The sequence below is a fragment of the Rhipicephalus microplus genome, chromosome 3, assembly GCF_043290135.1.
Source record: "Rhipicephalus microplus isolate Deutch F79 chromosome 3, USDA_Rmic, whole genome shotgun sequence".
NCBI classification, from domain to species: domain Eukaryota; kingdom Metazoa; phylum Arthropoda; class Arachnida; order Ixodida; family Ixodidae; genus Rhipicephalus; species Rhipicephalus microplus.
This window is the reverse complement of record NC_134702.1, coordinates 216960452-216977993: the sequence shown is the minus strand read 5'-3', so window position 1 is coordinate 216977993 and position 17542 is coordinate 216960452. Positions and strand designations below refer to the sequence as shown.

Here is a 17542-nt window from a genome sequence, read left to right as displayed (position 1 = left end):
TAACATTTGGGCTTCTCTAAGCTCAAAGCCCTTCTGCAAAATCCAGCGCCACTGGGCACCAGCTTCCAACGGCCATGCCGGAATATGGGCTCAGTATCGCGTTAGTACTGGGAGGCTCGAGTGGCATGTTACTGGGAGGCGCTCAGTGCACAGCGCAAAACGGCTTCACAGTGTTAAATCAGGAGATGGGGAGCATATTCGCTATAAATGATGATGTCAGTAGAAAATCATATCGAATGCATTGCCCCTTTAAATAAACGTCCGCACAGAGAATTAGAAGTCGCCACATTTTCATTCCTTACCTCATACTCTGCCCAATACAGCACGCCGAATTTTTCGCTTCATTTCCAGACATTGGCGCAGTTTCCCACCGCCGACACTTCAGCATGCGGCTCACATATTCAAACTTTAATTTTTCACAACAGAATGCACCAATGTTGCAACTTATTCTCCATTTTCCACTTTGCAAGATACTTCCCGTTGTGTACTAACCGAGTCGGTAATATATGAATTCACTGATCTATTATTCACATCACAGTTCCAAAAAGTCACACGAGTTCTCCAGATGCTATGAAAAATAAACATAATAATAATAATGTCTTAAGGTATGATATCTTGACCCTCAGGTAAATACCGAATGTCATAAAGTATCAGCGGTCATTACTTTTCAAGCATTTTTTGTGAGATATCCCTGAAGAAAACCGCACTCCAGCAGTCCCTAATATATCGGTCTACACCACGCCAAATCAAGAGTAGTTGCGAGTAAAATAAATATTCATCGAACCAATGAACATGCCGTTCAGCTTCATGTTTACAGGTGGCATATTCCATGTAGACTCGCTATTCGTTTCAAGATAACTATTGCGTCTTTATTCGACACTAACATACGGCTGCGGGGCACCTAATGGCAGGCGCATATTGGCAAGAGTACAAAGTTTTTTTTTGGCGAAGTCATATCTTAACTCCGAAATATATCAAATGGGCTGTAAAAGCAGCTGCGGATTGCCGGCTGTTACTGCCGATTTTTTTTTTCCTTTGATAGCCATTTCTCGCATTGCTGCTGGTCAACATTTGCAGAGGTTTTATGACGACTTGTTGGATGCATATGTGCGGGCAGGCTTGATAATTGGGTAGTGTAGTCACGCAAGTGACGTTTTTGCAGTAGAGCCATAACGTCGCCCATATTGATACCTACAACTATAATACCCACCCAACAAAATACTAATACTATCTGCTGAAACAGTATGTCACTGTGTTAGTTCGCTAAGACAAACCAAACTACATAGTGAAAATAGCGTATTCCTACATATGAAGCGCAAGAGTACCATGAATACTGCACTCGAGAGTTTTGGATGACAGCCTGCATTGCTTAAAGCACGGCACATAAATCAACATCGTTCCTTGTGCTTGCACCACACATGGGGAAAAATGGTTGAATTAGGGGACGGATGTATGAACTATACTTCACAGTCGTTCAATATTTGGAAATTGTGTGTACTTCAAGCAAAAAGTACACTATACGGCCGACACATGTACGCTTATGCGGCTGACACGATAGGCCTAATTCTCACAGGGACGGGGCACTGGGTAATGTCGCTCTTGAACAATCAGGGTCGCGACGCTTGAAGTTTCAGCATTTGAGCTTAGAAAAAATTCAAACTATTACCTAAAATGTACCTCACGTAAGTGGAAGGACAATAATTGCCAGACATGCATTTGTGAAATGGCGTCATTTAACAACAGCTGTTTTTCTCGTTTCCACTGGGGAAGCTTGCGAAGTGTCGAGAGAGCTCATTTACGTCTCGTCAACTTTGTGGCGTAACGCGATTTGCTGTTTATGTTAGGATTGAAGAATAATGCCTGAATTATAGACACTGAAACATGAAATTGTTACAAAATACATCACTGATGCGGAATTGATATATGCGATACGCGGGTGACATGCAAAAACGTGCATTATTTGCTGCAACGCACGTGCCCCGCAAGGACCACATTGTAAAGAAAAATATGCCCAGCTGGGAGGAACGGGGGAATGATGCGCCCGCTCTGCTCCGGTGGCCTCACTCAAACCAGATTGTATCGCAGCAAATACATTCGTTTTCCACCGCTTTCTTCCGGTGGGCGCCAGATGAAGGAAACCGGAAGAAAACGGGGTCACTCTCCACAATATGCTCTGGTGTTGCTCCGGAAATGCTCCGGCGCAACGCGTTAACCCTGGTGGATGCTCCGCAATTGATCCGGCTAAACACTCGGTGGCATTGATTGGCTGTTCTAGGAGTGACTTAGGCAGCCTCGCAGCCGGGAAGCCTTTCTCTACAAACCAACATGGCGCAGACCAAGCCGGTGCAGCGAGGCTTGTGTGAAGCGTTCGGCCGTGTTCGAGAAAATGAAATCGTTCTGGGCACCTTCTAGATATCACAAGCGACAAGCAGCAACAAAGGTTATCAATGATAGAAGGGAGTTGTGCGAGCGGTAATCGTGTTATGAGTCCTGGCAGTGGGCAGTGAACATTGTAAATTCGCGAGTGCTGAGTGACCCGGCGGTCGCTGTTGCGGCGAAAAAAAAAATGCTGAGTGAGCTATTCTACTGTGCTATTCTTTTCAGGTAGTTCTAATATTGAGTAATTATTGTTCGTTCGAGACCAAACAGGTTATCAATAACAGGCCAATTTCACAGGATGTAAGCAAAAAAGACAGAGAAAATTGAGAAAGTGCGTTGTTTGGGCCATGTCTCTTTTTTACTTACCATTACCTCGGTAACAATAATCTCACCACTGTAATATCTGAAGGGCTCATATGATATACAATAATAAAAAATATCATAGCTGTGGTTCTATTCTATAAGAGGTAATACCTGTTATAACTAAACCTTAGTGGTTAAAAATGTTTTTCATCTTCTCAGTATATAAGAACGGTAACAATTCTCCGCTTTCAATAATAATACCACGTTCCATTCCTCAAGCTTTGTTATCGCCAATACACTACACAATTCTCAGCGCAAACCATGTCTGCCGTTTTCGAGAAGCTTCAGGGTTGTAGTAGATCATTTCGATGAGTTCACGCCCACTCCGCGAACTATGCAGATTATTTTTGAACACTCGTCGCCGCCAGCGATAACGCTGGAACATTCGATGGCTAGAGTATAAATGCCGACGCACTTCGCCACCTGTCAGTAGTTGATCTACGGCCGACGCTCCGTTCACTGCTATCTGTGCAAGACTTCTACTGTAATCGGACTTTCCATTTACCGGGCATAGGTTCGCCCGAATAAACAGTTAAATCCCAACATACAGTCTCCTGTCTTCAGCCACGTCATGACGCTGTGACAATAATAAAATCCCCCTCAAGGTATAACACTGCGTATAAATGATTTTGACCCATCATGTACTTTGAACTAATGAAACACGAACATGTGTGTGATTTTGTGTGTGTGTGGTCGGTTTACTAGGCTAATTGTTCTCCTGTACTCGCAGAGTGTACATGATTTAGGAGTACCCGTGGCTTCAGTGTCCTCAGATTTTGTGCCTCTCGCATGACTTCCAGTTCTCATGTGTAATTTGTTTTGCGAAATTGTGCATAAAGCAATCAGCCGCACCCTTGCATCGTCAGTGAAGCTAATGAATGGTCCTTCGGGGATGGTTAACAGTTGTTCTCGGTGGCCACGCTTTTTTCGTTAGCCGTGCATCATTTTGCAACATTCTGGTATTCATTTCAAAGCGCTTCTCTTCAAACTTGAGTGCTGTTGATTTCATGTGATCTGTCTTTCTGGGTTTTATTTTTGGTTGCTTTTTGCATGTTTGTTTTTTGTTTTCTTTTACCAAATGCTGGATCATCAACCAGAAATGACAGCTTATTTTGAAAAAAAAATGAAAAAATAAGAACTCAAGTGTATTCTTGAATTTCATCTACAAGAGCTCTGTGAAAAAATACAGTAACTCTACAGTGCTTGCATCTGAACTGAGAATTCCTTCGTCTGACCAACGCATGACACGATGAGCATACAAGAAATAAACAGAGCAGCAAACACTTTAAAATATACAGAAGCATCTCCCTGGAACTCAATCGGAATGAAACAAAGGAATTCGTAAAATACTCCGCAAGGGCCCGCAAAAGCTCCGGATCGACGGAGTGAAAAACCGGCGAAAAATGCTCCGGAGGTTCCGCGTAATCACTCCGGCGAGCAGAAGTGAAGGGCAGGTGAAAAATGCTCCAGCGACGCCACTCAATTACTCCGGCTGGCCGGAGTGAAATGTCAGTGAGAAATGATGTGGTGAGCAAGAGTAAAAATTTTGCTCTGGAAGTCCGGAGCCAAAACCACTCCTGATATGGGGGTCGCAGGAAGACAAGCGTTTTACTCCGACCTCGAAAAAATTTTTATACAGCGTAACGCTGTTACTGACTCTGCGTGATTATAAAAAATAAAGCGTGCTAGTGAAAAAAAGTCTTCAGTGTTGGCTTTTTTAAGCTATTGCCCGATTTTCTCGTCAATCCCGAGGGAAGCGAGATAAAAACGACAGTGATTTCGCATATCACAAATAACGATCATGATGTTTGATGTGCGAAATTGTGAGGCATGCACGGAATGTGTTAGGATGGCACCTATCCGTGCTGTTGAATGAAGCATTTTATATTCAACGATACCGAAACAGGTGATTGCACTCGCTACATAAACGTGCACGTGGCCCTAGTAGAAACAGTGCGTGCTCCTGTAAGCACCAGTGCACTTCAGTGAAAATGCAAGCGCTTACAGCGCTTCTCAGTGTGCACCAGCGTAACAGCGGTCAAGCCAGTGCCCCTACCAGTGCGACGCAGCTATTCCCCAGTGCGCCCAAAAAAGTCCCAGTAGATACCAGATGTGATAAAATAATGATTCGGAAAGCAGTCTTACTGAGTACTGTGAGAGATGCTGGCTAGGGCAGCAAGGCAGCGATCGCAACTTGCATGGCACACAAACATATATTGAAGCAGAAAAGAGCACACACGAGATATATACAAAAGCTCAGCATTTGCAATTAACATCAGAAGCGTCTTTGAAAAATGCCAACATATCCATGGGGTGAATGATGGAGACTGGGGCGAAGCATACGTCCGTCCATTCTTTCTTGCTTCCATCCGTCCATGCGTCTGTCTGTGTGACCATCCGTGCGTCCATCCCCCCGTACGTACTTGCCTCCGCGCATCCATCCCTGCGTCCATCCCTGCGTTTGTCCATGCATCCACCCCGGCATCCATCCATGTGTCCATCCGTCCGTGCAGCCATCCGTGCGTCCGTCCATGCATCTATCTGTGTGTCCATTCGTCTATCTAGTCAGCACTCCAAGTACCACCATCTAGCATCTTTTCATCATATATTCCGTATACAGAAGCACCGCCATCCAGCGGACATTCCAAGGACTAAACGAGAGGTAGCACACGCACACTTTCTTACAGCTTGCGCTTCGTGTCTACTTTCCACCTTAACCACCTCGAGTTCATAGTATATACTAGTTCACTGTATTCATGCCACTGCGGCAGAACGCTCGCTGAACCTTTCTAAAACCAAGGAGGTTGCGCCCAGCGAGTATAACCTCCCTATCGGAAAAATTGCCATGGTGGATACTGGAAAACATGGTGGGCGTAGTGGAAATAATAGTGGGCATGGTGGAAATTATGATGGCTATGGTGGGACGTAGTGGAAAATATGGTGGTTATGCCGGGACATACTGGGTGGTATGGTGTACAGATGATGGGTAAAGTGGAAATGATGGTGGAAAGCAGAGGCTAGATAGTGGGCAATAATGGGACACTCTGCCCACCATTGCGATAATGCTGGGAAGCCCTAAGCATATGGTGGGTGGCGCTTATTATGGTGGGCTACATGGTGTACCAAGCTGAGAAACTCTTTCCACCATTGCGATAATGCTGGGAAGCACTAAGCAGATGATGGGTGCTGCTTGTTATGGTGGGCCACATGGTGTACCAAGCTGAGAAGCTCTGCCCACCATCGCGATAATTCTGGTAAGCAGTAAGCAGATGATGGGTGGGCTTATAGTGGCGGGCAATTTATATAGTGTACCAAGCTGGGATCTGTACACTACATGTTCTACCACCATGATTTCCACCAAAGGTTAGGCCTACCGACTGAGCCCGTACAATTGTGTTATCCGTGCTTCCGGGTTTCAGAATACACGATTACGACGATTAAGTATAAAAATACAGCACAGCCATATGGCATCAATTAACCTAAATGAAGCATTTTTCATTGTGTATGGTGTCCACTCAAGAAGCAACAAACATCGATGCGACTCGATTAAAGCACTCCCAGAGAACGTATTAAGTGTCTTCTCACCGACAGCCGCCGGTTGCACTCGCCGGCACTTCTCTAGCTCTTGTCCGAGAACTCAGACATGGCAATTCATGTGCTTGGTGAACCAATATGATAGCGTATATAATGTTTCCGGCACACTGCATTCGTTTTGGCCAAGCCGTTATGTAGTTGTTGCTTTAGCGAAAGAGCTAGAGCATTGCGCTGCCGCGACCGCCCTCTACAATTGCCGAAAAGCATCCCAATACTCAATCAAATAAATTAGGCGGGCGTATCTATGGAATGAGCCTAGAAGCGTCATAAAGCGTGAGCAGATGTCGCCCTTTAGAACGAGCGCGAAACGGATATTAAACTTGGCAGACCCCGCCGGTAAACTGTTGCTGCTCCCCAGTCCACTTGGTTTTTTTCTTGAAGTTGTGAATTGTAAAAAAAAATAGCACAGTGCCATTAACATAGTGGCAATCGTTACAGGCCGCAGGTGGTTGTGTTTAAGAAATGTGCAGTTTTTAGTAGCAGGTGTAGATCTTGCCTATGTTGTGTACACGACAAACATAACTTGAGCCTTAAGTTTGTATGCCAACTAAGTATTTAACACACAATCAACGTCATGTTGGTGTGGCGCAGTGGTTAGCGTCTTCGAATGAAAATGCGCAAGTTGCACGTTCGATCCTCCGTGGCGCCTTGCTTTTTTTTTTTACGGGACGGGTGTTTTTTATACCGTTTTTATAGAATTCTTTTTTATTTTTTGTGGCAGGTCGTCACGGTGATTCTGACGTCATTTCGCGCTCAAGTGTTGCCGGCACTGCAGCACCCACCATACCCACCATGCGCCATGGTGGGCGTTTCCCACCATTCACCCACTACATTAATCCACTATAATGGTGGGTGGTGGTTTCCACCATGCCCACCATTCGTTTTTTTCCAATAGGGCTAGCAACCCTTTCTTGTAAGATAGTACTCAATATACATGTCAATGCCCCACCTCGGTGGTCTAGTGGCTGAGGTGCTCGGCTGCTGACCCGCAGGTCGCGGGATCAAATCGTACTGGCATCACGCTTGGGACGCTAGTTATTGCAGTAGGGAGTATAGTTTCTTTTATGTAAGCAAGCTCTTAAGAGAATCTGTTGCTTTGCGTGTGTGAGTGTATTTTTTCCACATATGGGGTATTTATGCGCAAGGCATATTGCTACCCATTCTCGAATTAAGCTGCGCAATCCTTCCCTCCGAATATTCTTATTTCGCATGTGTGTATGTATACACACACCAACGTGCCCACGTATATATATATATATATATATATATATATATATATATATATATATATATATATATATATATATATATATATTACATGCTTATATATATATTATAGGCATTACTGTCGGTTATATCTCATTAATATTGTGTTAATACACGGAAAAACGAGCCCTTAGGTATACACTTCTTTACCTTATTTCATTGAACGAGGGTCTCGTACTGGCAGACTTGGTGTGTTTAGGTTGTATAAGAAGGACAATTATTCAGCTGCCCGCTCATAATAAGTTCACGTGCTACGTGACGCCAAAACATGCGCATAAGAGTGTTTTCACACTCGCCGTTTGGCTTATAGATGGCGCTGACTGTCACTCCTACTTCTAAATTCACATATAAACCCAAAAAAGTGGATAGAGGGAAAGCCGCTGTGGTAGCTCAGTGGTTAGAGCATCGAACGCGTTATTCGAAGGTCGTAGGTTCGATTCCTGCTCACGGCTGGTTATTTTTTCATCCACTTTTCTTTCTTCTTTCTTCTTATTTGCATTCCATTGGTTCTAATAACTTCCCCTGTACATTCCTTGGCATTACTGTCTGTTATATCTCATTAATATTGTGGTAAAACACGGAAAAACGAGCCCTTAGGTATACAGTTCTCTACCTTATATATATATATATATATATATATATATATATATATATATATATATATATTGAGGGCATTCTTCATGTGCTTCTTTTTATATATTCATTATCGCAATCATGATCATCCGTCTGGGTCTCTGTCCTCATCTTCACTGGGTGTAACCTCAATCATCATCAGGTGTGTGCTCGCTTGGTCTCAGACTGCCCGTTCACTCCTGGGCTCTTGGGCTTAATAAACGCTGTCTCAACCCAGACGTCATACGTGGTGAAGGTACTGGATATTTGGTAGCGGGCAGCGCGAAAGGGCGTCGGCGTTTTGGTGTTTTCTACCTGACCTTTATATGATATCGAAGTCATACTTTTGTAAACGTAGAATCCACCGACCCAAGCGTCCAGACAAGTTCTTAAGCGTGGAAAGCCAGCATAGGGCGTGGGGGTCTGTAACGATAATGAAATGATGGCCGTGGAGATACGGACGGAACTTTTGCACTGACCAGACCACTGCCAAGAACTCCTGCTCAGTTATGGTATAGTTTTTCTTAGTCGCAGTTAGAACTTTACTGGCATATGCAACTACTCTCTCATGTGAACAGGTGTCGCGTTGGAGCAGAACGGCACCTATACTGCGGCTGCCAGCGTGCGTATGTAGGATGGTCAGTTTGTCCTAATCAAAGTGGCGGAGTAAAGGTTCAGACGTGAGGGCATACTTTAGTAGGTCGAATGCCATTGGACATACTTCCGACCACACAAAGGGCACGTCAGAAGCAAGAAGATGGTGCAGTGGAGCCGCTGTTGATGCGAAGTTCTGTATAAAACGGTGAAAATAGGAGGTGAGACCAAGAAAACTTTGCAACTCCTTCGCCTTTTCGGCGCGCGGAAAGCGAAGCACTGCAGCAGGTTTGTCCGGATCCAGCCGAATTCGGTCTTTGTTCACGACGTGGCCCGAAACCTTGATAGCTTTTGTGGCGAAACAAGATTTTTTTCGGGTTGAGTTGGAGACCAGTGGTGGCAAGGCACGTCAGAACGTCATCCAAACGTTGTTGGTGCTGAGGAAACGTTGACGAAAAAATGACGATGTCGTACAAGTAACAGAGGCAGGTCTTTCGTTTGAGGCCGCGCAGCACGGTATCGATCATGCGCTCAAATGTAGCGGGCGCGTTGCACAGCCCGAAAGGCATAACGTTGAATTCGTATAGCCTTCGGGGGTTGCGAATGCCGTTTTCTCTTATCCACTTCGTGCATAGAAATTTGCCAGTATTCCAAACGCAGGTCGAGGCTGGAAAAGTGTTTCGCGCCTTGTAGAGAATTAACGACGTCGTCAATGCGAGACATTGGGCGGAGATCCTTGCGAGTGAATTTGTTGAGCGCCCTGGAATCGACACAAAAGCGCACGGAGCCATCCTTCTTACAAACCAGAACCACAGACGATGACCAAGGGCTAGATGGATAGAGTGAACTACCTCGCGTTGAGCATGTCAGCTATGTTTTCTTCGATAATTTTGCTCTCAGCAGGAGACACGCGGTAGGGCTGGCGGTATACAACATATGTTACGAGTTTGTGGATGCGATGGGTTATAGTAGTAGTGCGGCCCAACGCCGAGGAGTTAACATCGAAGGAACTTGCGTGTTTCTTTAACAAAACAAGCAGCTTTTGCATTTATGAAGGTGTAAAGTCATCGCTAATGGCTGTAGTGAAGGCGGAAGAAGAAGCAGGCTCACCACTAGGCTGTCGTTGGAGGGGACGGCGTGTAGTGACACAATGAACGCAGGCTCGGGATCCGTCACGCAGGCCGCCGTGGTGTTCTGAGGAAGTACAATTTTTTCGCATGTTGTATTCCCTGCTATGACAAGTGCGGAACCATCCAGAAAACGAACTACACCGGAAGCGAGAATGATGCCTTTACCGACACAACTAAATAGTGGTGAGACCAAGACATCGCCATGGTCAAAGTCTTTGGAGGTAATAGTTACAATTCGCTCTTGACCTGGTGGTAATTCGGTATCTTCCACAGCTGTCAAACTAAGTGACCGCTAGGGGCCGTCGTTGAGCGTGCAGTCCGTGTCGGTCAGGTAGACGACGCGTTGGTCACAGCAAAGATCCGCGGAGGCAGAAGAAAGAAAATACCACCTTAAAATTATTTGGTGAGAGCAGTCAGTGAGGACGGCGAACTGAATGCGGTGTCAGATACCATCAATAAAAACGCGGGCTGTACAGAAAGCGGAAGGGCGAGTGGTATACCTCCGGGCAGCAGCCAACGTGGGTCCATCATAAGGGGTCATCACTTTTTTCAGACGTTGGCCTAAATCAACACGCATAACAGAAAATGCAGCACCCGAATCCACCATAGCATCCACGTACACTCCTTACACTACCACCGAGCAATAGCGGCTTGTTCCGCAAACGTGGAATCCTTAGTGAGTATAGTCAGGGCGTCCCGTACCTCTCCCTGGCTGCCGACCACCACAGCCGTGCAGGCCTCTTGGCCTTTCACCCAGGCTGCGTCCACGACGGCCGCCTGTTGTCCTACCTGTTCGATTTCTTTCAATAAAGCTTTCGCTCTCGCTCTTCGCCTGTTGATATTGTGTTCCGGATGCATGTTTCTCGGCAGGGGAGCGGTTCTGATCATGTCTCTAAGCTTCGCGTTCAGTTCGACCTCGACCTCCGTCGTGTGCTTTAATCTATTGGGCACTGATCCGATTGTCCTGAGTATCAGCCTAACCGAACCTGTCCTCGTTAGTCTTTCCTGCTGTGCCATCTTCACGACGTCCCTGACGACTTCACAAAGGAAGTCATCCTTGACGACCTTCAGAAAAGCAGTCCTACCCTCTCTCTCTCGTGGGCGGCCACCGCATGGACAAATCCTTTTAAATGCCGGTTACCCTCATGGACCTGCATGATCCGTTGGATTTTCTACCACGGTGTCCATCTTCATCTACTTCTGTTCCGCGATAAGGTGAAAGATTACTTTAATATTCGTTCTACCGGCCACCATACCGATGTATGCCCCAAACCACAGCAGCAGCTGTGCCATGGTGAAGGCGAACTTCACCCCCGCATGAAGTGATTTGTATCACTTCATGCGTCGGGAAGCTTCTGCAACATGCTGTTCTTGCTAACCTGCAAGCATACACGCACGCAAATCACCTCATTCGCAACACCACGCCAGCATTCCAAGCCTAATCCTCGATGCACGGTTTCCTCTTGCTACTCCACCATGGCCTTCTCGACCAACCACCATTTTCAGACACTATGGCTCTGTGATGCAGGTTCTTGTTGCTGATTTGTTTCTTCTCGGCTGAGCCTCAAAGAGTTTTATTGTTAAGGACAAAGCCGTTCATTTAACAAACACCCAAACATTTACACCCCAAACTCAAGCGAAAACTCAACCCAAACAACACGAAAGTGAGTACTTGGCTAAAGCTTGGCTTTAAAACAAAAAAGAAGAACGTGTAAAGTCCCCAAAATGTCGGATGAAAGTCACAACTACACGGCTCAGTTCTAACGCCATGATCTGGCGGGGCAGGGAAAACAGTAAGTTCTACCTCACCAAAACATTGCTGCTTGAATGATGGCGTATACCGATGTTTGCTGGCGGCGATGACAGAACGGCGCTCGCTCGATGACGCCTGTGGTGGCCTAGATTCGCCCGATGAGGCGGCCCGATGCAAAGCTCAGGCCCGTGGCCTAACTGCCGTTGCTGCAACGCACAGGAATCTGCAGGCTTTGCTGTAGAACGTTGTGGCAGTTCGCAATCCCTGGAAGGCGCTGCCCGGAGGCCCAAACCGGGTGAAATCCAGAAGGCTCAGGTCCACCACCCGACTGCCCGTCTTCAGCCTTCAGGTACGGCCTTCCACTTTCATTGTTCGCCTCGAACTGCCAGCTGTCTTGCCCTCCAGGATTGCTTTGTCTTGGGGCACACTTGTCTCGGCCTGATTGGCTCTTTAAAACTGCGTGGTGACCTGCCATTATTGCTTAATTTATGATTTTCGATTCATGCGCTCTGCGCTCTCACACGCACTGATCTTTGATGTCGTCGTCATTCAAGCGATCCGGCACGTGCATTTGGTAATCTTTCAAGTACGCGCACTTTTTGAACATTCACATAACGCGCACCACTAGCATCACAGGCTCTCCAGCCTCTACCTTCGCAAAGCATTCGACAACGTCTTTCATAAGGCTATCCTTGCCTAACTCTTAGCCATCGATCCCGGCACCCGCACCTAAATCTATATTCGCGCGCTGCTCACGGCGCACATGGCTGAAATCTTCATAGGGGACCTCCCGTCTCTCACGTACAAGCTTGTCCCTCTTGACACTCCTCCTCAGGCTGCAGTATTGTCGCCTTTACCATTTAATGTTAACCTCCACTCGCTCCCTGAAAAGCTGGAGACTATTCCCAGTCCCAAGCACACCCTGTCCGCTGACGACGTAATTTGAGTCAAATGGGTTCCAATGACCACATTGAGCAGACGTTGCAACGCGCAGGTGACTTCGTGACGTCCCAAGTGCGCGCGGTAAGTCTCACTTGCTCAGCGACCAATTCGGTCTTGCTTTTCATGCGGCCTTCAGACCACCGTCGTTACGAAACGCCTTACCCTACTATCACTGTGCACGTCTATTCTACTGCCTGCTCGTCGTTCACCATCTCCGTGTGCTTGGGCTGATACTGCACTCTAACCGCAATAACACGGACATCTATGACAAGTTCTCGCTCTCAGTGCAACAGACCAGGCAATTACTCGCTCGTGTAGGCGAGTGGCGTGTGGAAACGTGAGAACATGATCTGCTTTGCCTAGTTGACATCATCGTTGTTTAAGAATGACGTACGGCACCCACACCTATGCTTGTCTCCTCCAGCCAAAACGCGACATACTGTTTTCATAATATTACACAATTGACGTCGTCGTCCATCGTACATACAAGGCTGCCTTCGTTTCTGCCCCCAAACTATCTTCTCATCCTTTACTATGATTTGTATACACAACATCCTCGACAATACATTGTGTATTGTTTTTGTTTTGTGTTTATATTCCTCCCTGTAATGACCCTCAAGTGAGGGTTACAGTATTAATAAATAAAATAAATAAAATCGATGAAAGCTCATCACGCACAACGCCTCTAGCATTCGCTGGGCGAACGCCACATCATTTCCTGCAACGACCACGACACCTCCTTCCATCATCCGGATCTCGTCTCACTGCCCTGTGCTCTTCAAACGGCCTTCTGCATCGAGCCCCTGGTGTGAATATGATTGCGGGTCACCACTATGCTCGCCGCCAAGCCTGAGCCAGCATGCTTCACGCCAAGTACGCTGAACACGTGGCCATTGTCTACGTGGAGGCAACTTGTTACAACCGGGTCACCCAGGAATGCTTTCGTTATCCTTTCGGTGTCACCAAGCTCAGCGCCCTCTGGGCGTGCAATCGTGGCCAGCCCTGTTCGAAAGCCCTACGCTGTCGAAGCGGAGGAGGCAGCCATCGGTTTGGCAGCGACCTCGCCGATGCTCGCGTCACATTTAGCGACTCCAAACGAGCCATCACGAATTTATTGTGAGGTTACATTGCCCACGACCTTGTGACTCCTTCACCGACTACGGCAAGATGAACAGAGCCTTCTTAAAGTAGTCTGATGACTCCCTCAGGTCACCCCGGCAACGAGTCAGCTCACCGATACGCTAGAGTACTCGTCGACGGAGCGGGGAACCCCTCAGAGTCGAACGACCCGGTTCCGGAGCCCCAGGTCACTTACCACAAGATTACCCAGCACTATCACCTCTAGTGATACATCCTACACATCAGCCTTCCCAGGCCCTCTGGGGTCGCCCGACGTCGCCTACAGACCTGTTCCTTTCCGTGCCCCCTCGTGGTTTCTTTGATCCACCCAGTCATACCTCAACGCTGACGCGTCTGCGCTGGCTCGTCCACGGTGAACCTCATCATCAGTAATTGCCCGGACTATCCCCTGCCCACCGGCCTCTTTTGTCTACCCCCTACCAAAGAACAACTGGAGCCTCTTCTTTGCGGTACCAACAGGGACAACGAAACACGAATCCTGGAATGAGCGCAAGACATGATTGAGAGACACGGTGGGGCAGCGTACTTGGTTTAGCCTCCCTCACCTCCTGGAAGAATAAAAGTGGCCACTCACTAGCAATGGGTTGCTGCTGTAGCAGTGAGAAGAATACAAAAAACTTGCGAAATTATTTCAATGAGCTGTTGTTGTTGTGCGATTCCGGATAAACAGAACGCAAAAAAAAATACCAGTCCAAGCATCAAAGTCGCAGAAACGGTAATGACAAAAGCATGGCGCATTGTCCACCAATTGAAATAGTTCTTTATCACAAAACCATGCCATATTTGGCTTTCCTTGAGCCTACTATGATTCACACGACAGCTACAGCTGTATTCAAGAGAGATAATAAAGATGATTAAACACGCAATTACACTCTTTTGCAAACAAACAAGAAAACACGTAATCATTTACCTTGTACATGTACGTCATCATATACTCTAAAGCTTTTATATCCAGCTTCCGAAGCCTCCGTGTATGGCTGTAATCGCTGATGAGATAAACCTCAACAGCAAGTGAAACGAACTGCATTCTTGCATCTGGCAGGCAAAACGTCATTCCTTAGGCATGGAAACGACACACAAGGTGCACTGTTGTAAATTGTACGAACCTGGAATAGACCTGTTTCCAAGCTTGCGTGCTTCCATTTCTGCAAGAGATAACCGTAACCAAGTGTACTGATGCATAGGAAGCACTAACAAACAATGAAATTTCATACTTGAAAGTAGCTATAGTCTTCATATAAATCTGCATGAAGTCGCAAGCTATTAGGGTATAGGTTTTACAGCACTTCATGTACCATACAAGACAGTGACATTCATACTGTAATTCTTGGTACCAAGGATAGCTGAAGCTGCTCAATTATTTTGAACTCGGATAAATGAATCTATCTTTTACGTCAAACTACTTGGAACTTGACTTCAAATTCATTGAATACGATAATTTCTCTCTAAATCACAAAAAAGCTATCTGCCAAGCTTGATATATTCACATGCTTCGCAAAACGTCGATTTCTAGGTATGTGGGATCTGCCAAATTTTTTTCAGCGAGTTTATTGCATCCGGGTTGTAGTTCAATAACGGACCACTTTTGTTGTGTATTAGATTGTTATGCATGTCTTCTTATCCTATGCTATGCCTTGGTGCTGATCGCACAGTTTACTGAACAAAAAACTAACGAGAAAGCAATTCAAGAGTACTCGGGGGAAATAGGAATAGGCTTGCTGATTTAGGTTTGCTTTCAAAGCACCCTTTCGAAGTGGACTCAGGGCACTGATTTAAACTAATTCACCCAAAGTATTGGCTTACCCAGTTGCTAAGCCGCTGAAGAGAGGACACCAAAGCTGGGCACAATTGAAACGTACGAAGTATATTCATATATTGGCACATAGTTCTGATGCTAAGGAACGCTAAATTGAGTTCCTAAAGCTGAAAATTGGTCGGCGGCGTCGTGTTTAGTGCTGTGCGAAAAAAATCGGCGTGCCCGTGAGTGAAAAGTGAAATTTGATGCAAATAAATGAAGAATAAAAAACCATGGTCTTCGGTGATACCGGGGCCTCGAGCCTGCAACTTTTTCGTTCTGTACCATCTAAAGACACCGGATTATTCAAGAGTAATTGAAAGCGAGAGTATTGAAAGATAAAAACATATCTGTTAAACGAACGAGATGCGCAATGAACCCGCCAGTTGCTAAACGCACTCGCCATAAGAGGCCAAAAACATGAAAAAACAAACGAAAAAGGTATAATTTTATACCTTTTTCGTTTTATAGGTATAAATGAAGGACTGAAGCTTTCATCTATGAGGCAGCAGCAAAAGTGGATGAAAGCAACTTCTTCGGGTACGAGTCTAACTCACTTTAGGTGCATTACGAGTAACACTCCCTCTACCTTGCACAGTCTGTTGAAATGATTCACAATGCAAGTTCGTTATTTGTTGCTGCTTTCTTCGTAAGCTTGTGCAAGCGTTGCCCCGCCGCGGTGGTCTAGTGGCTAAGGTACTCGGCTGCTGACCCGCAGGGCGCGGGTTCGACTTCCGGCTGCGGCGGCTGCATTTCCGATGGAGGCGGAAATGTTGTAGGCCCGTGTGCTCGGATTTGGGTGCACGTTAAAGAACCCCAGGTGGTCTAAATTTCTGGAGCCCTCTACTACCGCGTTTCTCATAATCATATAGTGGTTTTGGGACGTTAAACCTCACATATCAATCAATCATTGTGCAAGCGTGTCCACGAGAAAGCAGGGGGGGGGCGGCGCAAACTTGGCTGCATCCAGTCCCCACGGACCGTTTGCGAGTCCAAAGGCAAACAGGCTATGCAGTAGATGCAAAAATTAAGACAAAACGATGACGTGCTGCTCACAAAGGTCATCCATTCGTCTTCGGTTCTGCGAGGTAAAGGTGGGAAGGAAGTAGCTCTCTCAATCCAGCAGCACGGGTCCTTGGTTGCCAGTATTGTAAAAAAAGCATGTATAGCTATCACCCTCCGAAATTAAAGAAACCTGAAAGCTCCGATTGAGTATAGGTATATGTATGAAATGGCAGCGTAGTTTAAATGAATAGAGCAACAGGAAGCGCTGTCCCCCCTCCTATGCGAATGCCTATGGCTACCTCCACAACATCATGGCATCGCATGTTCATTTCAAAATGAATAAGAACCAATGTTGTGTATTTTATTGTTCTCAAAAGGCTCACGCCTACTGAACCAAGTTGCTAAAATGGGAGAAATATCTACCCCTCGGTCATGCAGAAAAACAGCTGCTTATAGCCTCAGTTTTTATTCGTTTTATTACCTAACTTATTGATTGAAAAAAGTATTAGTTTTTAATCCACTCCACGAGCTCCAAACTTGTCAATAGTAACAATAAAGGATGTACTTACCTATAATTTTGTGATGAAACTCTCCCATCATAGTAGAAATTTGAGATATTACGTGTGGTGTGCTCCTTTTGCCGTACACTTCATTTTTTATGGGTTCAATTTTATGCGTTGAATTAAGGAGACCCACCTTAATAAAAGAAAGTGGAAAAACAGCTTTATTTCTGTCAAAGTCATGGACAAACAAGCAGAATGATGACAATAAATATCTTCAGATTCAGTTCCTGCCAGCACTGCTTAATCGCTTATGTATCGGACACAATGTCACGATACAGCGCGAACCAAAGGCAGATAAACGTTGACACAGCGACTCTCAGCAGCCGAACAGCAAGATCACCTTCTTTATTTTCGAGCAGCCAGAGCTTGACTACCTGGAGTCCGCCAAATCCCCTTATCGTCGTTT

At 46.0% G+C, this 17542-nt stretch overlaps 1 protein-coding gene across 1 annotated transcript in view; it reads right to left on the bottom strand.

Annotated features, from left to right (window-relative positions):
* LOC119170208 (venom metalloproteinase BumaMPs1) overlaps nt 1-17542 on the bottom strand; it is a 176902-nt gene that overhangs the window by 117353 nt on the left and 42007 nt on the right. Inside the window, exons 4-6 of the mRNA XM_037421300.2 lie at nt 17143-17269; nt 14880-14918; nt 14684-14808 (exon numbers count right to left, since the gene is read on the bottom strand). Of these exons, the coding sequence (XP_037277197.2) occupies nt 14684-14808; nt 14880-14918; nt 17143-17269 (291 nt within the window). The remainder of the gene's footprint in view (nt 1-14683; nt 14809-14879; nt 14919-17142; nt 17270-17542) is intronic.